This window comes from Dromiciops gliroides, chromosome 5 (assembly GCF_019393635.1).
Source record: "Dromiciops gliroides isolate mDroGli1 chromosome 5, mDroGli1.pri, whole genome shotgun sequence".
Lineage (NCBI taxonomy): Eukaryota > Metazoa > Chordata > Mammalia > Microbiotheria > Microbiotheriidae > Dromiciops > Dromiciops gliroides.
In genome coordinates this window covers 42,384,611-42,409,377 of record NC_057865.1, presented here as the reverse complement: position 1 = coordinate 42,409,377, position 24,767 = coordinate 42,384,611, and the positions used below count along the sequence as shown (strand labels likewise).

General features: G+C 40.8%; 1 protein-coding gene across 2 annotated transcripts in view; it reads left to right on the top strand.

Annotated features, from left to right (window-relative positions):
* The window catches only part of LARS2 (leucyl-tRNA synthetase 2, mitochondrial), a 343,246-nt gene that overhangs the window by 245,244 nt on the left and 73,235 nt on the right, over nucleotides 1-24,767 (top strand). For both annotated transcript variants that reach the window (XM_043966870.1, XM_043966868.1), the window contains exons 7-8: nucleotides 6,484-6,573; nucleotides 12,587-12,730. In XM_043966870.1, the coding sequence (XP_043822805.1) occupies nucleotides 6,484-6,573; nucleotides 12,587-12,730 (234 nt within the window). The remainder of the gene's footprint in view (nucleotides 1-6,483; nucleotides 6,574-12,586; nucleotides 12,731-24,767) is intronic.

The window sequence follows — 24,767 nt, the reverse complement described above, 5'->3', positions numbered from 1 at the left end:
AATCAAGTTGACTCTGTCTACCACAGATGGACAGATGATGAATTGTGACATGGAAACCCACCCATCTACTGTAGATCTGAATTCTTCTTATATTGTCATCACACTGTTAAGGGTTAAAATTCTAGCTAGTCTGTCTAAAATATCTAATGAGTGGTCGCCAATCAATTACAAGCTTTAGCAAGAGTTAGACTTTTAAGCATTTATTAAGGAGAATAAGAATTTGGTAAAGAGAGAGAGAAAGGCCTAGATTCCTATCTATTAAAGGGAGAGCACATTTTTAGCTCCCTTCTCCACCAGAGTCCAGAGGAAAGAGAGCGCGAGACTGAGCGCCAGTCTCTTCCTTCCTCCTCCCACTAGCCCGCGTCACTTCCTGATTCCTAAGAAAAGACTCCTGGTCTTGCCCTCAAAGACCTTCGCTTCATGGGCAGAACTCTTCTACAGTAAGTATCCAGCAGGTGGCGTCATTCCAATCGTTACAGTCCCCCTGTTGTTCCTCAAGAAACAAAATGTTCCTTGACGGAACAGTAAAAACAATATAATAACTATTGCTAACTAATAATATGTGAACAACAATATAGAAAAGGAAGAGAGGAAAGTTTTGTCCAGAGGGGCGATTTTTTTTTTGTCCTCATGAACCGACGCTTTGACATTAGTCTTGCAAAGGGAGGGCCTCTGCAGAGAATACATGTTACAGATGGTGTATATTATAACAGAAAGAGAAAAAAAACAACAAAAACAACAAATCAAAACTGTTCATTTAAAGTCTCTGAAAGTCTTTTCTCAGATGTCCTCTAGGTGTAGTCGTGGAATGGAAGTCTTTTCAGGGGTTGATGTGTGGATGCTGGTAATCAGCCAGGAAAATTTCCTACAAAATTAAGCTTAACACAACTTTAAAATAGCTTTGTCAATAATCAAATCAAACAATGAAAGTTCTCAAAAACATGTCTAAGGGAATTCAGAATCTTAGTTGTTACACATGAAACATATAATAAAACAAAAATTGAACCATTCTTTAAAATTATAATATTACTATAGTCCCCCCCTTATGGAGGGTAATTGAGAAGACAATTGCTGCGATATTAATTATTAAAAATAATTTTTATCTTTGTTTCATCACTTTTTGCATCATCTGCCTAATTATCCTCATGCCATTATGAGAAATTAAAAAATCTAATATAATTGGTAACAGGTGTCAAGGCCAAATTCAACACTGTATTTATCATGACACCTGAGATAATTATGGGGGTTACCATAAAAGAACAGAGAAATGATGGGATATGAGCATTCCCACACTTGAGCAATATATACTGCCCATGCAGTATGCCAGGTCTAAAATAGGTGGATGGAATATATGTCCATGCCACCGAACATATTGGAGGAAACTGAGTCAGACTTAATCAGATGCATGGGATTGAGATGTCCATGGCATCAGGCATATAGGAGGGAGCATAGAAGCCAGGTGTAGGAGTGAGATGGGTGGGATGAATACTTCCAGCCATCTGTACAATATTGTGGGGAAAAATAAAATAAAATATTAAACTAAGAGAATCCAACCTCAACATTTGTCAAAAGCCGTTCCCTCGGCCATACCTTGACTTCATGCATGTATCCCCTCATGTGACAGTTCAGTGTCTGCTCTTCCATGTATTCCTCTTGTGATTGGATGGCATCTTGGCCAACTGGCATCTGATAACTCAGAATAAAGGCAATTAATATCTTAAATGATAAGTTTCCATAATCCAAGTCTCATATGGATTTAAAAATTGAGGATAATAAATGATTGCAAAAAATGTGAATACATCTTGACTCAGAATATAATATATAATTATGCAACAATTTCAAATAATACCTTTTTTTTACTTAGTATACAATTACTTTTGTGAAAAATCTTAACATATTTAAATACAAGTTAAAGCACAACACAATCCTAAAGAAAACTTTTTTTGAAAAAAGAAAACTTTTACAAACATTCCCCTTTTTTTAAAAAATATGCTTATCAAAAATAATACTTCTAGAATCAATTTACACTTGCCATGGCAACCAATTTGCCAGGGAAATGCTTTAAAGAGTTTGATCAAATAATCAGTTGAGGAAAAAAAATAACAAAAACAAACAACTCAGAATATGGGAGCACAATACTCCTAGAATTAACATTATATTATGAAATCAAAACCATCTTGCAATTTTTCAAAATTAGATAGATAAACGAATAGAAGAAAATACATATGGAACAATAAAAGACAATGAAATTCAAACTAAGAAAGTCTAAATGAATGTGAACTTAATATTAATAAGAGTCTTATAAAATATAAACTTGATCACATGATTATAAAAAGCTTTTACAAATATTCTCCTTGTTTTAAAAACTAAGTTTTTAAGCCTGAAAATCTCTATGAAAATAAACCCATACCATTAATTTCAAAATGTATATATAATAGCATAGAAATCCTATGTAACCTCTGAACTGATATTAATACTCTGAATGAATTCAGAACACTTTTGATTCCGATATCTAAAATCCCCAACACTCATATCAATACCTTGCTGCTTACTTCTACATTTCTGTAAAATATATACCCTTCCATGGCAAAAGAAGCACAGTCTTGAACTATGTTGATTGTCATTCTTATTCAGCTTAAGTTTTTCTTCTTTAACCCCTCTATATTGTCTGTCGGGCTTTTCACCATACAAATGCTTTATAAGATTACTAATTAAAGACAAAAGCAGGTTAGCAAAATTATGAACAAAACGAGCATATCTGGAATTTAAAGAGTTTTCTAAGATTGTCTCAAAAGCACAGCCAGGCCGGGGAAGGGCTGAGCCTGAAGCTGCAAATGCAGGTAGAAAAGTTGAGCATGCGCATCAGATCTCTGGACTTCCCAGGCAGGGGAAGCTATGGGCTTGGCCATAGGAGGAGTAGAGGGTGGGGTCTGGAGAGGAGGGGAGGGACCAGAGCAATTTGAATCAGACTTGATTTTGAACTCAGGCCTGGATTCCTCTTCCCCCACTTTGCCTCCAGGTGCTAGGGGATTAAAAGCTTCTAGAGGGTGGGTCATTGCCTCCAGGCATGCAAAATTAAAGCAACAATTACTGTTAGAACTGGGAAAAGCTGCGGGAATCTCTTCAGGTTTCTCTGAAAAAGCATGGTTGGGAGAGGGAGAGATATTTCCTTGTGTGAGTAAGTTGCTGGCTCTTTTAACAAAATAAAAAGAAAAATAGAAAATCCACAAAAACAAAGCATTAACATGATCTTATCTCCCATTTGTCTGGTTAAACAGACTAAAATCAAAAATAGGATAATTAGGGAGTTTAAAAGGTCCATTCGAAAAAATTTAAAGGAAAACACAGCCAGTACACCAGTACTTAGCAGTTAAAGGGAGAGGGAGGGGAAATTTCTTACCCAACCAGAAGATCAGAAGAAGACTGAGGTTTAGCTTTCCTCTTCGTGGTCAGCCATCTGTTAAGGGTTAAAATTCTAGCTAGTCTGTCTAAAATATCTAATGAGTGGTCGCCAATCAATTACAAGCTTTAGCAAGAGTTAGACTTTTAAGCATTTATTAAGGAGAATAAGAATTTGGTAAAGAGAGAGAGAAAGGCCTAGATTCCTATCTATTAAAGGGAGAGCACATTTCTAGCTCCCTTCTCCACCAGAGTCCAGAGGAAAGAGAGCGCGAGACTGAGCGCCAGTCTCTTCCTTCCTCCTCCCACTAGCCCGCGTCACTTCCTGATTCCTAAGAAAAGACTCCTGGTCTTGCCCTCAAAGACCTTCGCTTCATGGGCAGAACTCTTCTACAGTAAGTATCCAGCAGGTGGCGTCATTCCAATCGTTACAACACAAAGATTAACTGTAGGCACGTGATGTTGCATTGCCCCTTTCTGATAATTTGAAGTTTTTAAAGCAATTCTAGTAAGGTTTGTTCTTTCTCATTGAGTTTTTACCTTAACTCAGATTTCTGCCATGGGACCTTCTGTCATGATTTTAAGGATGAACCTTAGACTTCTTAAGCCATATACACATGATGCTCAAGAACAGTTTCCTTTTTTCCATTTTAAATAAAAATTTTATCTGTGAATGCTTACAAAATAAATATATTTGGAATAAGAATTCATCCAAGACAGAGCTGACTTGACTGAGGATTGGAAGCTAGGCCCCAAGACTGGTGATCTCTGCTTTGGCCATTGGGCTAAATCAGGGACTCAGGACCTGGCTTCCCTCTGCCCCTCTTTCTTCATTTTGGCCAGGATCAATGACTCTCCTGACCACCTCCCTGGGGCATAACTGACCTGACTGGGCTTTGGAATCTAGGCCTTAGGACTATGGGGATCTCTGCTTTGGCAGAGACTTTGGCCTTTAGACTGAACCATGGACTCACTGTCTGGCCTCTTTCTGCCCTTATTCCTTTACACTAGGCCAGGATCCAAGACCCTTCTGAATACCCCTTCAGTAAATTGTAGAGTAACCCCTGAGGCAGAACTAGCCTGGCTAAAGATTAGAGGTGAACACATCAAACACCCAGTCACCTCTGTATGATCAGTCAGTCCCCAGGACTCCACTGAACCATGCCCAGACTATCAGACATGACTAGTGACTTTCCATTTGCCTTCCTGCTGCCGTGCCTTTACCTTTACCTTCATCAGCCTTCACAGGGGCCTGCCTGACTATGCTGATCATGGACAGTGAACCGTGAGCTTTCTAAGGAGAGCCAGTACTGTTTATTTAGCCTTGTATTTCTAGTAACTTGTGTATAATCACACAAAGACACTGTTGTTATATTGTTGTGTAGTAGGAAGAACGCTGGTTATGGAGTCAGAATTTCTGGGCTTGAACTCAGGCTCTGCAACCTCAAATAAGTCACTTAATTTTTCTTAGTTTGTTTTCTTTCCTGCAAAAGGAGGATGTTGAAGTAAGTTGCAGCTGCACTGTTTACATTCCTTTGATCCCAATCAAGTAGCATTTACCCTTAAGCTTCTCCTCTGGGCCCATTTTGCCCTAAAGAAAATCAGATAAAGGAACCCACCAAAGTACCCAAGAGCTGGTTGAAGAAAGGGCTGAGGAGAGGGGATAATGGGCACAGTTCCATTTCCTTTTCCCCTCACTGGCTTCAAAGCATTTCTTTTCATTTGTATAAACTAAGCATTCGCTCATTTTTATTCTTAGTTCCTTCCTGTTAAGAACAATATATTCCGTACTTTAATGAATTTGAGATGTCACTGATGTGGATACTCCTTTCACTGGCTGAAGGCCACAGCTTTCTCTTCCTGTGCTATAAATGCCTTCGAGAGATCTCTCCAAGGTGCTGAAAGCCTTTTCCTAGGTCTTTGAAAAGGCGATCCAGGGCAGCACTTCACTCAAGCTGTCCATTTGTTATTCCTTGCCAACTCACTGCCTTTGCCAGTCATATATCTCCTGGATGAAATCCTTTATGTAACTAATTGTGCACCACTGGAAATACAGTGCAGCTTACTTATGCCAACCCTGTATCTTTGCATTGTCCTTTGGGTCCTCTGTAACAGTAGCAGTTATTTTCGTTTTAACAAAATTCCATCAGGGCAAAACAAATTGCATTACCTCTCGAGTTTGGTGCCACCTAAAAGCATTTTGCTTCTAGTGTTCTTTAGATTTAGATTTAATGTTCTTTAGATTTAGATTTAGTGTTCTTTAGATTTCTTTAAGTTCAACAAGAACACTAAGGAAGTAAGAGTTCGTGGCTTTTGAAGTGTTATTGCTTCTGTACCTTTGTTCAACAAATTTAGACTTAGGTTACTTTTTTTCCAGTAATTTATTTGAAAAGGCTAGGCTTAAAAATAATGTTTTCAGAAGAAAAGATTTCAAAATGATGTTAGTACTTAATTTAGAATTGGAAACATGATTTGCTACATGGTCCATTATTTTTTCCATTACATTTAATAATGCATTTGAGCACCTATTAGTAAGAGTGGAGGACAGCCAGACTAACATAATGGAACATAATGAGTCTAAAGGAGCTATTAGGAACCAGTTAGTTAATACAAATACAATGCCTGTTTTCAAAATAAAAATAGTACAAAAAGAAATACATTTTCCTCCTGCTTTTGCTGCTGGTTTCATATATTATTGCCTTGTAAATGAGCAGGTCCTACACACACTGATAATCCTCAAAATGTGTTTTGTTCTAGCAAAAATGTCCAAATTTAATTTTCCATCATATGATTCAGAGGGGATTCATGTTTGTTCTATTACTTGCTAATTGCTTTTAAAAATTAGCATGTAATTGTCTTTGTGTTCATCCTTATGGACTATATTCTGGGGAAAGAGTGGTGGCATTTAGAAAGTGGTGTCTTCTCAGGATAAAATTGGCTCAGATGTAGGTTGGACCAGTGAAAATTTCATAGGTTGATCAACAGTAGTGTGGGCTGATTGATTTTTGGAAACTAATTGCAAGGCTGGTATCATCATGAAAAAATGTTTGCAATAGACTAAACTCTTTTTTTTCCCCTTCTCAGGAAATTACTACTTGTTTGCCAGATTATTACAAGTGGACTCAGTACTTCTTTATTAAATTATATGAAGCTGGCCTGGCTTATCAAAAGGAGGTGAGTTTAAAGTACTTGTATAATTGTTACATCTTAGGCTTCATTTGGAGCATCCTCTTGCACAGTGAATATTTTCTGTCTTCTTAAGAAAGCAGCATTATTAAATGGAAAAACATTTGTTCAGATAGCTGCCATGAAAACAAGTCTACCTGCCCAGGTCCTCTCTAGCTCTTTTATTCTCTTAGGCCTGAAATAAGCCTAAAAGGATATGTCTACAAAGGATTTCATCTCCCCACCCTACCCCAACTGACCACCTAGATAATTGTTTTGAGTCAGTATATAGTGAGAGGACCTTTCCTCCCCCAAAATTTTATCCATTTCATTAAAAAAAACACACACACAATGAAAAAAAGATATTTGATCCACTCTATCGCTCTTGTCTAATCTTATCCTTGTAATTCACTCCTGTCGTGGCAGAAGTTGCTTTAATAATATAATCAAGGTTCTTTTTTGTTACCATCCCTCTGAGATAGCTACACTGAGAAAACTGAAGCTTTGACTGGACTAAAGGGGATAGATCATGTAGGAATAAAGATAGCCTCTGGAGAGAACAAAACTGTACGGGGTGGGGATGTGAGGAATGTGGACAGAGTGAGAGCATTGGTAAATTGAAAAGGGCTAAGTGAATCCAAGGAAGCTTCTCACAGGGGAGGTGGTTCAGGAGCAGAGCCTTGAAGGATGAGTAGAATTCAACTAGACAGAAAGAAGAAGAAAGGAATGTGGTATCTATAAGAGCATTTCTGAGGACACTTTTTGTGGGGGAATCTTGTTCTCTCCTCCCTTCCCTGCCCCCCCCCAAAAAAAACCCCAACAAATATCAAACTATGAATTTTTCCAGCTTGAACTGCTTATTTTGTCCCTGTTGATGTTATCCAGAAAAGACTAACCTGGTCACATAGATGAGGGAGTGTGTGAAATGATCTGGGAGGGAGGTGGCGGTGACAGAATGGCAGTTGCAATAACATTTAGAGTTGGGAAGAAAGTTCAGACACCAAAGATAGATCTCAAAGCTCTGGTGATTTCAGTGAAAGAATCTTTTTGCCCCCTCAGCCATCAGCTCTGTGGTGCTTGGTGGACTCACTTGTTTTTCTTAGTCATCAGTAGGATGTTGAAATCTCAAACAGAGGCCCCAAATGAACTGCAGATTGATTCATTTAGTGCCTTGTCCTTTAACTAGGGACCATCACCATCCAGGGTTTCACTGGAGAACCTATTTAAACATGTATTTCATTTTATTGATAAGTTACATTCAGATTAGCTTTGGGGAAAAAAAATCCTATTTTCATGGTTAATTTTTTTAAAAAGCTTGTTGTTTTCAGAAATAAGGATTAATGGTATGATTAGATTTAGGGTGAATGCTCATAACATGGCATTATTCATGTTTGACAGAAATATACAGGTATCTGGGCTTTTCTTCTGACAAAAATGGCCAAATGCACTATCGTATTCAATCATGCTGTAGTCTGGACATGAAAGTTGGCATTTAGGAAGACAGTGTGAAAAGAAGACAGTTTTAATCATAGCTTTTAGAGCTATGTCTTTGCTTCTTCAGAGGCATTTCACTAAGATATCAAATTCTCTAAGAGAAAACTCCTCTTCTTAATAAAACAAACAGGGGCAGCTGGGTGGTGCAGTGGATAGAACACTGGCCCTGGAGTCAGGAGTACCTGAGTTCAAATCCGGCCTCAGACGTTTGACACTTATTAGCTGTGTGACCCTGGGCAAGTCACTTAACCCAATTGCCTCACCAAAAAAAAAAAAAATTAAACAAACAAAAATGTTTTCAACAAGAACATTGCCCATGTTGACAGATTAATGATTTTGTTTCTTCCTAAAAAAGATATCAGCAACAGGTGGTCTTAGAGCTCTTACCCTTTTTTGTGCTGGGGATCTCTGTGACAGTATGAAGCCTTCTAAGGATCCCTTCCCTTCTCCAAATAATGATTTTAAAGGCACAGAATAAAATAAATAGGATTACAAAGGAGACTGATTATCTTGAGATGTAATTCATGGACCCCAGATTAAGGATCCAGGTCTTAGAAAAAGGACATTTCTTATACTTCACTACCTTGAACAAACTGGGACTTTGGGGAAGCCACACTGTGTGTGGGCTTATTTCCAGTTTTCTGCCACATTTGTTGTGGTCATCATTTAATAATAATAATGACAACAACAACAGCTAACATGTACAAAGCACGTACTCTATATCCCAGGCACTGTGCTAAGTGCTTTACAGTTATTATCTCGTTTGATCTTCATAACAACCCTGCAAGGTAGGCGTTATTATTATTGTTATTCCCATTTTACAGATGAGGAAATGGAGGGAGAGGTTTTAGACCTGCCCAGCATCTTATCTAGCTGCCTAATGAATAACTTGTACCCCCACACACCCTCCTACACCCTACTTCACACACACGTTCATATGTAAATCCAAAATTCCCATATCACACACTACAAGTATAAACCCTGCCTTCTGGAAGCTTACCCTGAGTAAATCCTTTGTTCTAGGACAATCCACAAAAAAAGCGAGAAGGCGGCTTGTAGTTTGCGGTTGTCAAGACTGCCAAGAGGCAGTCTTAATCTGCCTCTCTGCTGCCACCTGGTGAGCATGAGTATGGTTGCAGAAGCATGGTCAGATGGTTCCTAGATTCTCTTCTACTTGTTTGTTGGTCCTTTTGAAATGGAGCGAGGCTGCGTCAATAGAAGAACACGTGTCAGGATGAGGGGGGGGGCTCTAGTTCTTCCACTTTAGTCAGACCACATTAGGAATCTGTTGTTGAGGTCTGTCTCACACTCTGAGAAGGCTGTTCGCCTCAGTAAGCATTTCTTAAGCACCTACTGTGTGTCATGCAGAGGCTATGTACTGAGGCCATGGAGAGAGAAACAAAACAGACCTTGCCCTCAAAGAGCTTACGTCCCATTGAGAAGGATATAACATGTCCATTGAAAATTAAACTTTACAATGTATGCAAAGGGGAAAGCACCAGTTAGGATAGGCTTCTTTAGGAGATGAGGGGAGGGGAGTGACACTTGCACTAATTGTTTTAAGAAATTAGGAGTTCTTTGAGGCAGAGAGGAGTGAGCAATACATTCTAGGCCTGGAGGTCAAAGGCAGCAGAGAAGCATAAAGACAGAAAATGGACATGTATGTATCAGGCATGACGCTTGGGCCAGAGACTAGGAGTTGTGAAAGGCAGTGATGGGCAATAAACCTGGAAACATGGGCTGGAGCAGAATTTTCAAGGGCTCTAAAAGCCAGACAGAACAGTTTGTGTTTATCCTCGAGGTAAGAGGGAGCCATTGACGTGTCTTGAGCAAAAGAGTGACATGGTCAGGCTGTGCTTTAGGAATATCCATTAGAAAGGGAGAACAATTAGGAGGTTATTACAGTGCTCTGGGTAAGTGGTGACGAGCGCTTGAAGTAGACCAGTAACCATAAAAGTTAAGGGGGGTGGCAGCTAGGTGGCGCAATGGATGAAACACCAGCCCTGGATTCAGGAGGACCTGAGTTCAAATCCGGCCTCAGATACTTGACACTTACTAGCTGTGTGACCCTGAGCAAGCCACTTAACCCTCATTGCCCTACCAAAAAAAAAAAAAAAAAGTTAAGAGAAGGGGATAGATGGCAGTAGAATATACAAGACTTTCCAGGTGGTCTGGTGTGGGTTGAAGGAGAAGAAAGAATTGAGAATGATACTTACATTGTAAACTTGGATCACCGAAAGGATGGTGATGCCCTCAACAGAAACAGGAAAGTTGGGAAGCGGGTAAAGTTGGGTAGCAGAGAGGAGAGGTGGCCAGATAAGAAGTTCGGTTGCCTGTAGACCCTCCAGTTGGAGATTGGCAGTTGGTGATGTGGGTCCAATGTCCAAGAGATAGCTTGGGGATGAATATATAGATTTAGGACTCATCTACAGAGATGCACAGAGAGACCTAGAGATTTAGCCTGTAATTCTGAAACAATCTACTTAACCAGGATTGCTCTTTTTCTTCTGGTACTGGGTAAGTGAAATTATAGTACATATGAAAGCCTCCACTAAGATCCTTCCCCAAAAACTTATCATGATGTGGAAGTCAGCTTGAATTTTCAAAACCTAATAAAGCTCAGGCTCTCAAAAGTCCTGCCTAGGTGGAAGGCTTCAAGTATGGCCACAGCATGGATTGTATGTCTCTTGTCCAAGGACTGGCATAAATGAAATGTGGAGAGGCTTATCAGGTTCATGGCAGGAGGATGGAATTTTTGCCTAGAGGACCCCTCAAAGACCATCTCCCAAGTCATGGAAGGGGCTGAGATCTGTTTTTGTAGAAAGAGGACCCATACCAATGAAATCTCAGATCCTTGAATTACTGAAGCCTTGCAGCATAATTAATTAAGGTGGAAGACAAAGAATTTTGTCTTTGTCACCTATTCTAGAGTAACCTGAGGGCTAGTTCTTCATTGTTGCCAAAGAGATTGGGACGTTTTGATTTGAAGGATCAGATGATGAGATTTCTTTGGGGGCTGGAGGGGGGGATGGGTGGTGGGAAGAGGGCATGGGTTTCTGAAGCTGTGATTAGGTTAGTATACAAACTCTCTCCACCAGCTGCATCTGGCAACTGGAACACTGAGGTTGAGCACCTTGTACCAGGTCACAGAGCTGTTAAGTGTCAGACAGGATTGGAATCCAGGTCTTCCTGACCCCCTCCTCATTATACCATGCTGCTTCTCAGGACCTTATGACAGGGGAAAAAAAATCCTACTTGTTTTTGAAATGTGGCAGATTGGGTATTTGCGTCTTATAAATTCTCTGAGATCGGCTTGTTCTTTGTTCCCTTCTGTCTTTTAATTTCTCTGTAGAGTACGTGGTTGCTAAATGTTTAGCGTTTCACTTCAGATGGATGCTCCTTCACTATTGAGGTTGTCCCCAAAGCATTAAGGTATTAAGCTATTAACACTTAAAACTTGGAATGTCATAGTTCCCAACCGACACTGTGGCAATTTCTCTTAGTCTGATTTTTTTTTTGATCCCCTAAAAGACAGTAAATTGGACTTAAGTAAAACCCTTTGGAGGGGCTTTACTTATTTCTTCTTATAAACAGTACATTTAGATCTTTTTTTTGGTGAGGAAAACCTACTTGAAAAAATTAAAGCAAACCATTTTTCTCCCTCTGCATCTGTCATCTAACTTGTCAGCTGACTTGATCTCTTTAGACTAGTTAGCTCCTTTTTGTGTTTTAGGTAACTTTACAAGACTCTCTTATAGATGTTGTTTCTCAAATTTTCACTGACTATGCCTTTAGCCAGATTTTTCCAGGTGCCCCTCCACTCCTTGGATGTTCAGTCTCTCTCTCGTGTCTCCTTTTGTCTCAAAAGTGTGATTACGGCCGCCAGGAATGGGGAGTATCTACAGAGAGGCATAAACCACAGGTGAAACTAAAGTAAACATAGAGATCTTTATCCTGTGTGATTCTAAGAATTAGGAAGACACAGTGGATGTTCTCCTAAAGTAATGTAATTCTACTAAATGATTTATGTCATTTTTCCTTTTTCCCTTCTTTCCCAAAATTTCCAGGGATAGCTAAGGTGGCGCAGTGGATAAAGCACTGGCCCTGGATTCAGGAGGACCTGAGTTCAAATCCAACCTCAATCACTTGACACTTACTAGCTGTGTGACCCTGGGCAAGTCATTTAACCCTCATTGCCCCGCAAAAAATAAATAAATAAACAAAAACAAAACAAAATTTCCAAACCTGTAAACTCATTTCCTCAGATGAGAAAGGTACAGTTCGTGTGTTTGGTCCATCAAAGGCAAGGATGCATGATTTAAGGTGCTTCATGTTCTGTCTAGGGAAAAACTTCAATGTTTTTAGCTTATCATCTTTCAGATGGCCAATATTTTCCCTGAGTAATTTTAGGGAGCAGTAACTCCTGGCCTGCAAGCAGAGTTGTCGATTTTTGTTAAATAACTCCCTTGAGCAGTAATGAATCCTGAGGTGGACTATAGCTCTTCATTTTGTTTTGTGAATCTTGCAGGCTTTGGTTAATTGGGACCCAGTGGATCAGACAGTACTTGCTAATGAACAGGTAGACGAAAATGGCTGTTCGTGGCGTTCGGGAGCCAAAGTGGAACAGAAATACCTGAGACAGTGGTTTATCAAGACAACTGCTTACGCAAAGGTGAGTGTGTCATGTGGAACTTCTGGACATTAAGGCATTTGGGCACCATTCAAAAGGGAAGCCAACAGAAATAAGCCACTGGAAGTAGCATCTTTTCCTGGCAAGTGAGTGAGCAAAAAAGATGGCAGATGAGTCTCAGTAAGGACAGAGAATTGTGTAGGAGGAAAAATGCTGGACTTGGGATCAGGAGACCCGAGTTTGCGTGTAAACTCTGAGGCTGGACTAGTGGTGTGACTCTGGACAAATCATTTAACCTCTTCATCGTTCAGTTTGCTCACCTGAAAAATCAAGATCACAGTATTTCATTACTTACCTTGCAAAACTGTTGTGATAAAAGTGCCTAGTGCACCTTAAAACACTATACATTTGACTTCAGCGTGAGCAAGGGCAAAATGGCTTGGCCCATACAGTGCTTATAAGGTGAGGCACTGGGAATGATTACAATTCAAGAAAGGAAACTGGTTGTCGTTGCTGACTGTCTCCTGAAGAAGCTCAGTGTGCTGCTGCAGCTAAAAACAAAACAAAATAAACAAAAACCCCAACGAAATATTCAATGTTACACTGGAAACAAAGTGGAAGATATTCTCCTAACTTTATACAAATTCATGGTGGCCCTGGCCCTGAAGTCCTATGTGCAGTTCTGGTCACTGCAGTCAAAGAAAGATGAAGAAACTAGAGACCAAGGTCTAGCACAGGGTACAGAAATCATCAGAAACAGAAAGGATTGCAATCTGTCATGATGGATGGAAAGTTTGGGTTCTAAAGGTTGGAAAGGCAAAGGGGAGATTGGCTCAGTGTCTACAAAATCATGTCAAAGCATGCATAGAGAATTGGCCATTCAATTGTAGAGCACTGGGATGATGGAGCATCCCCTAAATTTAAGATGAAGGAAGTCCCCTTCACATAACAGCAACTCAAAAGCACAAGATGCCACAGCCTGGAAAATAGAAATAGATTCAAGAAAGGTTTAAATTCTTGAATAAGAGGGTTAAGAAACTTTAATACTTCGGTATATATTTCTAATCTTAGAATTAGACATTAAGGAGAATAACTCTAACCTTTCATACCCTTGTCAGAGAATAGTAGGATGAGTCATGGATTAGATCCAATATGGTAGTCAAAGCACAGATGTAAATTATTTCCAGCAACTAATCAAATTAGTAAATTTAGGTCTGTTGTTCTAGAGACAGTATGTCAGATCCATTTGTCAATACTGCCCAGAAGTTCTGGCCTCTAGAATTTTCATTTCAAACTAATGAATTATAGAGATTGTGGTAGTGACATTTGGCATGGGGCTGGGAGGAAGATGGTGGACTCTTTTAAATTAGCTGTCCTGATGTCCTCCTATAATCTATAGGAAAGTGATGGAGTAGAATACCAATAACCTAAAAAATTGGAAAAAGCACCCATAACAACCCAGTAACCAGTGATGCTATTACCTTCCTTCCTTGAACAGGATGAAGGACCTCGGATATGATAACAATTTGTTTGTTTTGATCCTTCTGTTTCTAGGATGCCAGACTGATACTGTCAAGTGACTTTCTAATGGTCATTTTTATGCAGATAAATCTAATTAGCCCTTTGGTTTTGACATTTATCTGGTTAGAAATGTATTAACCTAACTACTGGGCATCATTATCTAAAGTGTAATCTGCAGCTTCAGCTGTTTAACAGAAATGTTTGGTTACTATGGTGACTGGTTTGGTTTTCTCAAAACTCATGCAGATTCATTAAAAAGATTTTCTTTGGAAGTTAGCAGTTTGTTTACCTCAGGAAAAATAAATAAATAAAACTGTGGCTGTCTTCCCATGACCTAAGCTGCAAATTTGTACTTCTTAGGTCTTTTCTTTATGTCCCCCTGCTTCCTTTGGGGACATATAATAAGACTCCCCACTAACCTAAAATGCTGACTACCAAGGTTTGTGATTATCCTAGCCATCATATCTCCCATCTCGAAGTTCCAATTAGAGCTGCTTTTAAGATTGGTTCTTCATTGGTTCAGGTGTCTCCCAGCTTTGGTCTCAAACAGACGGTTCTGTTGGTCTCTCCACATGGAAGGAGCAGAGACTGGTTTGAGGGATTAGAATCAAAGAGACATTATTTTAGAACCAGAACATACCATAAGTACTATCCAGGCTGGCTCTTCAGTTTACAAATAAGGAGATAAAGACCGGAGAGAGAAAATCATTTATGAGATATCTGGTACTAGACCCTCAATCTTGCCTCTTCTAGCTCAGTGTTCTCTATATCACCCTGGGCTGTTTCTTGTGCCAGTTTTGTATGCCAGTGAAGAGCAGGCTGAGGTTTGTATTTAAATCTTGTAAAGTATTCAAGAACAGCTTTGCAAGAATACAGATGATGGTCTTAGCATGAGCATATCTATTATATGGAAACACCCTTTTCTTTCAAATATCGCTGAGATTTTCAAGAAGAATGAAAGAAAGTTGTAGAAAACCTTGAAGCAAACAATTGCATTATTAGATCTGCTCTATATTAGGGATTTATTTCTCCCATCACTTCTTCCTAGAAATGTTTGTCCTGTGAATTATTAACATATGACTTCAGATTTTCTTTTTGTGATGGAGCAAAGTTACAGGAGGAGGATCTGACAGCATGAATTAAGAGTTTTGGCAGAGATGTGTGTGGGAGGTGTTTTGTGGGCAACAGGGCTGAGGTGGTGATAGAAAGACAGATTTTTGGACTTAGTCTACAAAAAGCAAGAGGAGTTCCGTGGGTAATAGACTATCTCACATCCTGACAGAAGGGATGAAAGGCAGCTAGACAACTAGGCAGGGAGACACAGCTAGGGGAGAGGGCATTTCTGGTTCAATTTCTAAAAACAAAGAGATTAAAAAAGAAAAGAAAATTACCCTTAAAACGGTGGTTAAAAAAATGTCTACTGTGGGGGCAGCTAGGTGGCGCAGTGGATAGAGCACCGGCCCTGGAATCAGGAGTACTGCCTACTGAAATATCCCATCAGATTACATGGGGTCCTAGCCTACCGATAGTTAGAGTCTTCAAATACCCCCAGAAGGAAATGCTCTATGGAATATTCACCTCATAGAGTATGAATTGTACAGAGGCAGGCCCAGTTGACACAGACACCTTTGCCCAAGCTTGTAACTAAATCTTCCAGGTTAAATTGAGCCACCAGGTCTTTTATTCACTCCTACCATGATAGCTTTTTTAAAAAAAATTTCCTCTCTTTTTTTCCTACCTACTAATGCTATTTGACCTGTTTAGAACTTAAGTAGGTACCAAGCCCATCACACGGGAACCCCAAGACTTTTTCCATGCTCCCCTCCCCTTTATTCATACTCATTGCAAACCATCAAAAAATAATGCTACTGTTGTTCTTTTCTTGGAAGATGCTATAGGACAGAGATCATGTATATATTTAACTTTATGTAGTCTGTGCAATCGAGATGGTAATCCCATCTGTTCATAAATTTATACCAATTTGGTAGGAAAGTCAGGGGCTACAGGGTGTCCCAAAAGTTTTAGTGTACTTGTCTTTGGCTTCAACTTGCATCAAGATTTTTTAATATACCTTGAGATGGCTGAATTGACACTCCTGAAATAAGGTTTTAATGCCTTCAAGTACGTATAGTAAATACCATTGGTAACAAAGGGCTCCTGAATAAGCAAGAAACAAGGAGATGAAAATTCATTTGAAAGTGTTTGAGATGAGTAGGTGATGAACTCACACTTACCTCCTTCCATCCCTTTTGATGCCCCACTCCCATATGAGCTTGTTGGAGAAGAAAATGCAGTGTCTTTGATTGCTACCAACTTCTTAAGTAGGATAAAGGCAGCGAGAGCAGGAAGGCGCTCATGGTAAAGCCTGGGACCACAGAAACTAATCTGAAACATGGACAGTACTGGTCCCAAAGATGCCTGAGAACTGTCTTGTGAAATAGCCACACGCTTTTGGCTTATTAAAGCATACAGCTGCCCTTTACAAGTTGCTCTTGTTCGCACCCATATTCTTAACTGCCCCCCTGACTAATGAAGAATGGACTAGAAAAAGGGCACTGCCAGTGAAATGTGATTTGCCAACAGAAGATTAACTATTAGAATGACTTGTGAGTGATAATAGCTTCCCCTTTAGGGACCACACAACTAAACTTTCTTCATTACAAGGCAGACAATAAACATTAAGCACTTGCTATGTATGTGTCAGTCACTGTCCTAAGCACTGTGTCCCCAATACAGATACAACCAAAGAGGAAGACAGCTCCTGCCCTCAGGGAGCTTACAATCTAATGAGGGATGACATGATACAGAAGGAGCTCAAAGAGATGGTTGGCACCCCCACAGAGCAACAGAGGAAAGGGGCAGAAAGCCCGGGCAGACCTGGGGAAGAAGGAAGCATAGTCACCTGGGGCCCATTCTCCAAAATGGAGGGCCCTAGAAGAAAGTCACCAATGGGAGAACAGGCCAGCATGGTGGAGGGATGTGGCAGGGGGAGAGAGCCCCATGAGCCGAGGGAAGATCCAGGGTAAAACTCTGCGGGATGTAGGGATCGCCCCGTCCCTATTTTGTAGATGAGGAAACTAGGTCTTGAAGGTTAATAATTTGCCTAGTATCATACAACTCAAAAAATATCAGTCAGGATTTGAACACAGTGCTTTGCTCCTGCCAAATCTATTACTTAAAAAAATGTTCTCTTTCATTTTTACATCACCTTCATTTCCTACCCTCCCCATGAGGCCATTCAAAGAGCCACCCCTTGTAACAAAGAATGAAAAAGAGAAGATAAAAGCAGTCGGATAAAGTTTCTGAGACTCAGTGTCAAGAAGATGAGCCCTTGGGAAGGATGGTGAAGGCCACACCTCCAGGAGAACACCATGAGAGTTTGGTGAATGAGGCTTTCAAGCTGGAGAGGGTCCTGCTGTCCACCCACGAGTATGGCAGGCTGGGAAGCGTTGTCTCCTGTGGGCTTTCTGAGTAGGCTGCACCAGGTCTGCCCCTCTTCTACAAGAGAAGTGGCATGTTCCAGGGCATGTCTGATTGAAGAGGATGGGGGCTGATCCTGTAGCAACAAGGAGAAGCAGCAGACGGACGGACCACGATCCATGGTGGTAAGCCCGAGACATTGAAAAAATAAGAAGTTCCCCTCCTTGTTGGAGGGTGGGTCTGCAGAAAGACAGCCTTGCTCACCCGAGGAAAGAGGTGTGGAGGGATTCAGATCTGCTTCAGGGGAAGAGCAGCCACCTGGTGAGCTCAGGAGCCCACTAAGTGAAAGTGGGTGTGCACATAAATTAGATTTCAGGCACAGAGAACAGCCGCTAAGAAACTCTAATGAGCTGTCAGCTTCTCTGTAGGGCGTCAAAGTAAATCGTTTAAATCCTGGATTATCTTTGCTTGGGACCGAACCGTGATAATGCTTGTTTTTAGACAATGCAACCCCAAAAGCTCTCTAGCCATTATCTCCCTTTCATCCTCCCCACATCCCTCTGAGGGCAGTCTGGGAAGGAGGCATGAACCCCATTTTTCAGATTTTAAATGGTTACCAAGGGAGGGGCTCATCCTTCCTCATGCTCTCTGCAGTGTGCTGAGCCCTCTCTCTAGCTCAGGTTTAAGGGGGCAAAGAGAGGCCTTCCGGTCTTCTTCCAGAAATTCTTCAGCTGTGCCTCTCTGCTCCCCTGGAAGTACAGTACTTTTTATTGGAACTTCAGAGTAATTTTTAGGTTTGTAGCATCATAGACTTAAAACTGGAAGAGGCCTCAGAGGTGAGCTCATCCAGCTCCCAATGTACAGATTTATTCACGACTATTACTCTCTGAACAGAGCTCATCAGTTGCTAAATCCTGAAATTTCTTACATCAGCTCACTCCCATCCTTTGTCTTTTCTCATCAACCAGTCAACAAACATTTATTAAGCGCCTACTATGATCTCCCCAGCTAAGTTTATATTGAACTGCCTTGTATTATTTTTGTTCCCTTAATGTTGATTCTGCATGTGCTTCTATATGCACTTGTCTTCTCTCCTCCTCCCTCCCCGCACTTGTCTCCCCATTAGATCGTAGGCTCCTTGAACACGGATGGTTTCATCCATTCTTTATATCCCTAGTACCTAGCACAATGCCTGGGGCTAAGTAGGTGCTTAATGAGAACTTGCTGATTGACTGTAACTTTACTGCTACCCAGCCACACCCTGAGGACAGTAGCACTGCCCTGCTAATCCCTGTGAGCCTGGAAGTCAGGAGACCGGCTATGACTTCATTTTCTGCATGTGTATCCCCAGCCTATGAAGTGGTTATAAATACCTGTGCCTATTCCACAGAAACTTTGTGAGGATGAAGCAACAAGGTGTGAAAATCTTTTGGAAGTAAAAGAACATAATATAAATGCAGACTCTTCCTCCAGCGGGGCCTGTATTGTGTAAACAATGAAGTTTTTTCTTTTATACTTCTCTGGAAGCCAGAGGGAGCAAAGACCTCCAAGCACAAATGGAGAGAAATGAATGAATTACCTGGGATATCCCTTGTCATACTTTGATAAGAAAATAACACTTAATCATGTGGCACTTTAAACTTTCACCATCTGGGCAACAAACGGAGGCTCCCTGGGTCCCCCATCCCCATTGTCATGGCAGCTGGAATTATGTAGAATTTTAGGCTTTTCAAAGCACTTTACATGAGTGAGATGGGGGGGGGGGTTATCCTCATTTTACAGATGAGGAAGCTGAGACTGAGAAGGGTCACACAGCCTCAGAGGCAGGATTCACACTCAAGTCTTTCTTACTCCCAAATCCAGCACTTTCCCTACTGTGCCACTCAGTTGCTTCATCCTAGGTTTTTCCTCAGTGTAACCTTGGACAAACATCTAATGCTTTGTGTGATGCCACAGGTCCCTTTGTTTGTGTCTGTAGTGGGGTTGTGTGCCCTTAGAATCCTTTGTTATTGGGGCAGCCAGGTGGCATGGGGCAGCCAGGTGGCACAGTGGATAAAACACTGGCCCTGGATTCAGGAGGACCTGAGTTCAAATCTGGCCTCAGACGCTTGACACTTACTAGCTGTGTGACCTGGGCAAGTCACTTAACCCTCATTGCACCATTAAAAAAAAGAGAGAGGAAGGGGAAGGAGAAGGGAAAGGGAAAGGGAAGGGAAAGGGAAATGGGAAGGGAAAGGGAGGGGAAAGGAAAGGGAAAAGGAAAGGGAAAGGGAAGGGAAAAGGAAAAGAAAAACAAAATCCTTTGTTACCTTATAAAACCATAGAGTTTTAAAACTAAGAAGGCCTAGAGTGAACAAGGATTCATAGGCACCTAGGATTTTGAGCTCGGAACAATCGTAATCCTCACAGTGTCTCTCTCCTTTCCTGTGTTACAAATAAAGTAAGAACCAGGGAAGCTGTGGCTTGTCTGACTCTTGAAGGAGCAGAGCCAGAATAAACCCAAAGGGTCACCTCCTCTCGGTTTATAGATAAGGTAGCTGAGGTCCAGAAAAGTTAAATAATTGGTCCTGGACCACCCAGCTAGTTAGCCAATGGTGAAACAAGAACTGCAGCCCGGGTTTCCTGAGACAGTATTCTTTCTCCTCCATCAGAAACCTCGCCTGCTATCGAAGGCTGGTTTCATAGCAACCAGAGGTCATACTTAAGTATTTCTGAGAAATGAATGCAAATATAGTAAGTCTGAAGGGGAAGAAATTGCCTAAATGGCAGAAAAAGTGAAGGGCAATGAGGGAAGAGAATGGACTCTAATTGACTTGCCAGTCTGTTCTTTTCTGAACCGACTTGGAAGCCCCTCAGAGAAAGAGGAGAGGACCTTGTTTTTATATTAATTATAAATCATCGCCCTGACTGTGCCAAGTTTGGTAGCATCCGGTCACCCTGTGGACAATCAATAAGTATTCATCAGTAAGGGGAGGTCAGAGTCCTGTTTCATCAAGTGAGGCTGGAAATCATGCCTCTTAAAGGAGCGTCATTGATGGGATTTTATACTTTTTGTACCATAAGTGCCCTTTAAAAAAAAACAAACCAACAACACATAAGTGCCCTTTTAATGTTAGAATGATGATGTCCCAGGGGCAGCTAGGTGGCACAGTGGATAGAGCACTGGCCCTGGATTCAGGAGGACCTGAGTTCAAATCCAACCTCAGACACTTGGCACTTACTAGCTGTGTGACCCTGGGCAAGTCACTTAACCCTCATTGCCCTGCAAAAAAAAAAAAAAAAAGATTTGCAGAATGATGATGTCCCACTTTGCTTTTCACTCCCCTGTTCCTATTTAGATTAGAATTCCATGCTGGTAAAATGTAGTTTAGATATCTTTCTTGCCCAAAGAGTGCTATAGCCATTGTAACTTAAGACAACTTTGAAAAATTGCAAGGGCAGATAAAAATTCTAGATGGTAAATTGCTACCTGTAAAAGTTAGCTTGTCATTCAATTCATTTCAACATTTATTGTCTGTTGAGTGCAAGATACTGCAGTGTGGATTTATTAGAAACAGAGGGCCTGATTAGACTGTCTAGGACCTGTGAGTATTGATATAGGGGCTTGTCACAAGTCCTTTCAAGGTTTAGAATCTCTACATGTCATCTTTCTAAATTAAAAAAGATTGGGCAGAATTTTCTTTGGAAACTAGTTAACCTATCACTTCCTGGTCCGGTGCCATAGCCTGTGCTTCTTCAGGTTAAAAACCAAGTTTTTATCTAGGATATTGCACTGGTCTGGTATTGAAGATTAAATAGAAATAATACTTAGCACCATTCTAAATCTTTTTCAGGTATTTACTAAGCCCTCAGCCTTCCTTTGTAGCTAGGCATGTCTTTCCAAGTTGAAAACAGAGACGGAGCGATTAAATAGTCCATCAAGCTGTGTTCTGCCCTTAATACTTGAAAGCAGTAGCATCAAAATGGGTCCATCCTTGTCGGGTTTGGAAAGTATGAGTGTATTGAGGTTGAGGGAGGGTGAGGGAAAGGAATCAGTGGCTATTGCCCAACAGCTATGTCAACACCTGGTCAGTTTCTATTTTAGGATTAGTCTGCCATTTTCTTGTGATTTCACAATATGGTTGCACCCCCCAAGTGTGCATTCATCATATAGTTGCTATTAGTGTGGCAAATTTGTTCCATTAATGAAGAGGTGATACTTATATGAGCCAGAAACCAACAAGCTCTAACCAAGTTTCTTGAACAGTCAGTGTCAGATGACATAGGGGGGAGGGGGATCTCAGCCCAGCTGCTTTGGGTTTTTGCCAAAGTAGGATGTTCCTTTAGTCTGTTTTTGTTTTTTCTTTAGTAAGGCAATTGGGGTTAAGTGATTTGCCCAGGGTCACACAGCTAGTAAGTGTTAAGTGTTTGAGGCTGGATTTGAACCCAGGTACTCCTGACTCCAGGGCTGGTGCTCTATCTACTGCACCACCTAGCTGCCCCCTTTAGTCTGGTTTTGATGCCTTAATTTCTGAGTTTCAGTAAATAGCCATTAAATTAACTTTCAGAAGAATCTTCCTCCCGTTGTTTGATAAGGAGAGTTGAATGGTTGTGTTTTCATAACTCTTTAGAATAAAAGACAGTGAGTAAAACAGTGTTAGAATCATTTACTGGAAAACATGGCATTTTGTTGTTTCCTCCTTTTCTAAGTGCCGAACCCCGGTGGCAGATTTTTTACTTATTCTTGCCACCAGGACTATACCACCGATCTGTCCCTCTTGGCAAATCAGGCATCATTAGCGGATGGTCGGGCTCTCTAGTGATCGTGATCCCTAAGGGTAGGCTGGTTAAAGACTACAACCTTGGAACTGAGGAGCTCCATGTTGTGAAATCAGTTATTTGCATTTTAGAGCAAAAATCCAGTGGTGTGTGGTCCAGGCATATAAATATAAATGCATAAATCATGCTAAAATATTTTAAAAGGAACCACGATGTTTTACACATTGGTACTTGCATATAGTATTTTATCTCTCAATTTTAAAAGCAATTGTTATGCTAGACATTGTTTTAAACTCTCTCTCCCACCTCTCTTCCTCTCGCTCATCTCTCTGTCTGTTTGTCTCTCTGTCTCTGTCTCTGTCTGTCTTTCTCTCTCCCCACTCCCCTAACCACACTCTCTCTCCCCACCCTCTCTCTCTTTCTTTGCCAAAAAAGCAAAGCAGGAAAGGAGTAGAATGCAGTAGGAAGGCAATATTTTCTTTCTTTAGACTGTTCTAGGCACGCTATTCCAATGTTGTTACCTTTTTAGCAGCTAAGCTTTTCTGTTGGTAGGATGACTGAAAAGGGATAAAGCATCTTTAGTGATTATATTAAATTGTTTCAGATTAAAGAGGAGATAACTTTCACTGCCCAAGCTTTCTCTTTTTTTAACAAAATGATTTGAAAAGAATTGTTCATCAGAGAACATGTTCATTCAAAATGTTAGGTGTTAATCCTAAAATAAGTATCTCTTTCAATTGTCTTCCCTTTTTAAGGATCCCCTCCTTTTTTTTTTTTTCACTTACTAGTACTTGATTTTTTTCCAATTACACGTAAAGATAGTTTTCAACATTCATTTTTGTGAGATTTTGAATTCCAAATTTTTCCCCTCCCCAAGACAGCAAGCAATCTGATAAAGGCTATACATGTCCAATCATATTAAACATATCTCCACATTAGTCATGTTGCAAGAGAAGAATCAGAACCACGAGAAAGAAAAAACAAAAAAAGTGACAATAGTATGCCTCTGTCTGCAGTCACAGACTCCATAATTCTGTCTCTGAATGCGGGGAGAGCATTTTCCATCATGAGTCTTCTGGCATTGTCTTGGATCATTGTATTGCTAAAAAGAGATAAGTCTATCACAGTTGGATCCACTCCTTTTTGATGGAGATTCATGATTCGTTCCAATTCTCTGGGTCAGCCTTCTCTGGTTGCAGTTTCTCAGATCTCCTTTTCTCAGTAAGCATATTAAATAAATTCTTTAGATGTCTCTATTCTGAAGATATTTTTTATATGTAAAAGACTGATTTTTAAAGGATTTGAAATCGGAGGACCTTGGGATCCATTTCTGGTTCTGTTGTGTGACCACGGACAGGTCCCTTTATCACTGAACCCCTGTTACCTGCACTGTCTCCCTCTCAGATTCAGATGTGCTGTAAGGATCAGCTAGGCTAATGATGTGTGTAAGGTGGTTATGTGGATATCAGTTGTCCTCATTTGTTTTGTTTTAACCACTTCCTACTGAACAGCAGTTGGGGATCCTGTTTTGCCCTGAAATCTTGTTCTCGCATATACTTCTGCCTTCCTTCTATTGGCTCATTCTTCTCTCTTAGGAAAATAGGGTTTTGTCTCTGGCCTATTCATTCTGCCTTTGGAACAGTCAGGTAGATTTGGCCTATTCTATTTAATCCTTTTATTCCTTGATTTTAGTTTCAGTGTTTCCCTTTCCCACTCTCTGTGATGTTTTGCATTAATTTGACCACCTCAGTGCCCCCTTTTGGTTTTTTTCTTTTTTGCAGGGCAATGGGGGTGAAGTAACTTGCCCAGGGTCACACAGCTAGTAAGGTCAAGTGTCTGAGGCTGGATTTGAACTCAGGTCCTTCTGAATACAGGGCTGGTGCTTTATCCACTGCGCCGCCTAGCTACCCTCAATGCCCTTTTAAAATATGTAGTAATAATAGCTAGCACACAGTTTGTTACAGTTTATAAAGTGCTTTACAATGATTATTTTATGGGATCCTCACAACAACCCTGGGAGGGAGGTGCTGTTGTTATTCCTATGTCCCTAGAGGGAACCAAGGCAGAGGACAATGAAGTGACTTGCCCAGGGTCACACCGCTAAGAAGTGACTGAGGCCAGATTTGAACTCAAATCTTCCTGACTCTAGGCCCAGTGCTCTATCTACTGTACCATGATCCGCCCACATGGAGTTAAGGCATAAAGATATTATTGGGGGGGGAGGGGCTAGGTGGCGCAGTGGATAAACACCGGCCCTGGATTCAGGAGGACCTGAGTTCAAATCCAACCTCAGACACTTGACACTTACTAGCTGTGTGACCCTGGGCAAGTCACTTAACCCTCATTGCCCCATTCCCCCCAAATGTTTAAGCCAAGGTAT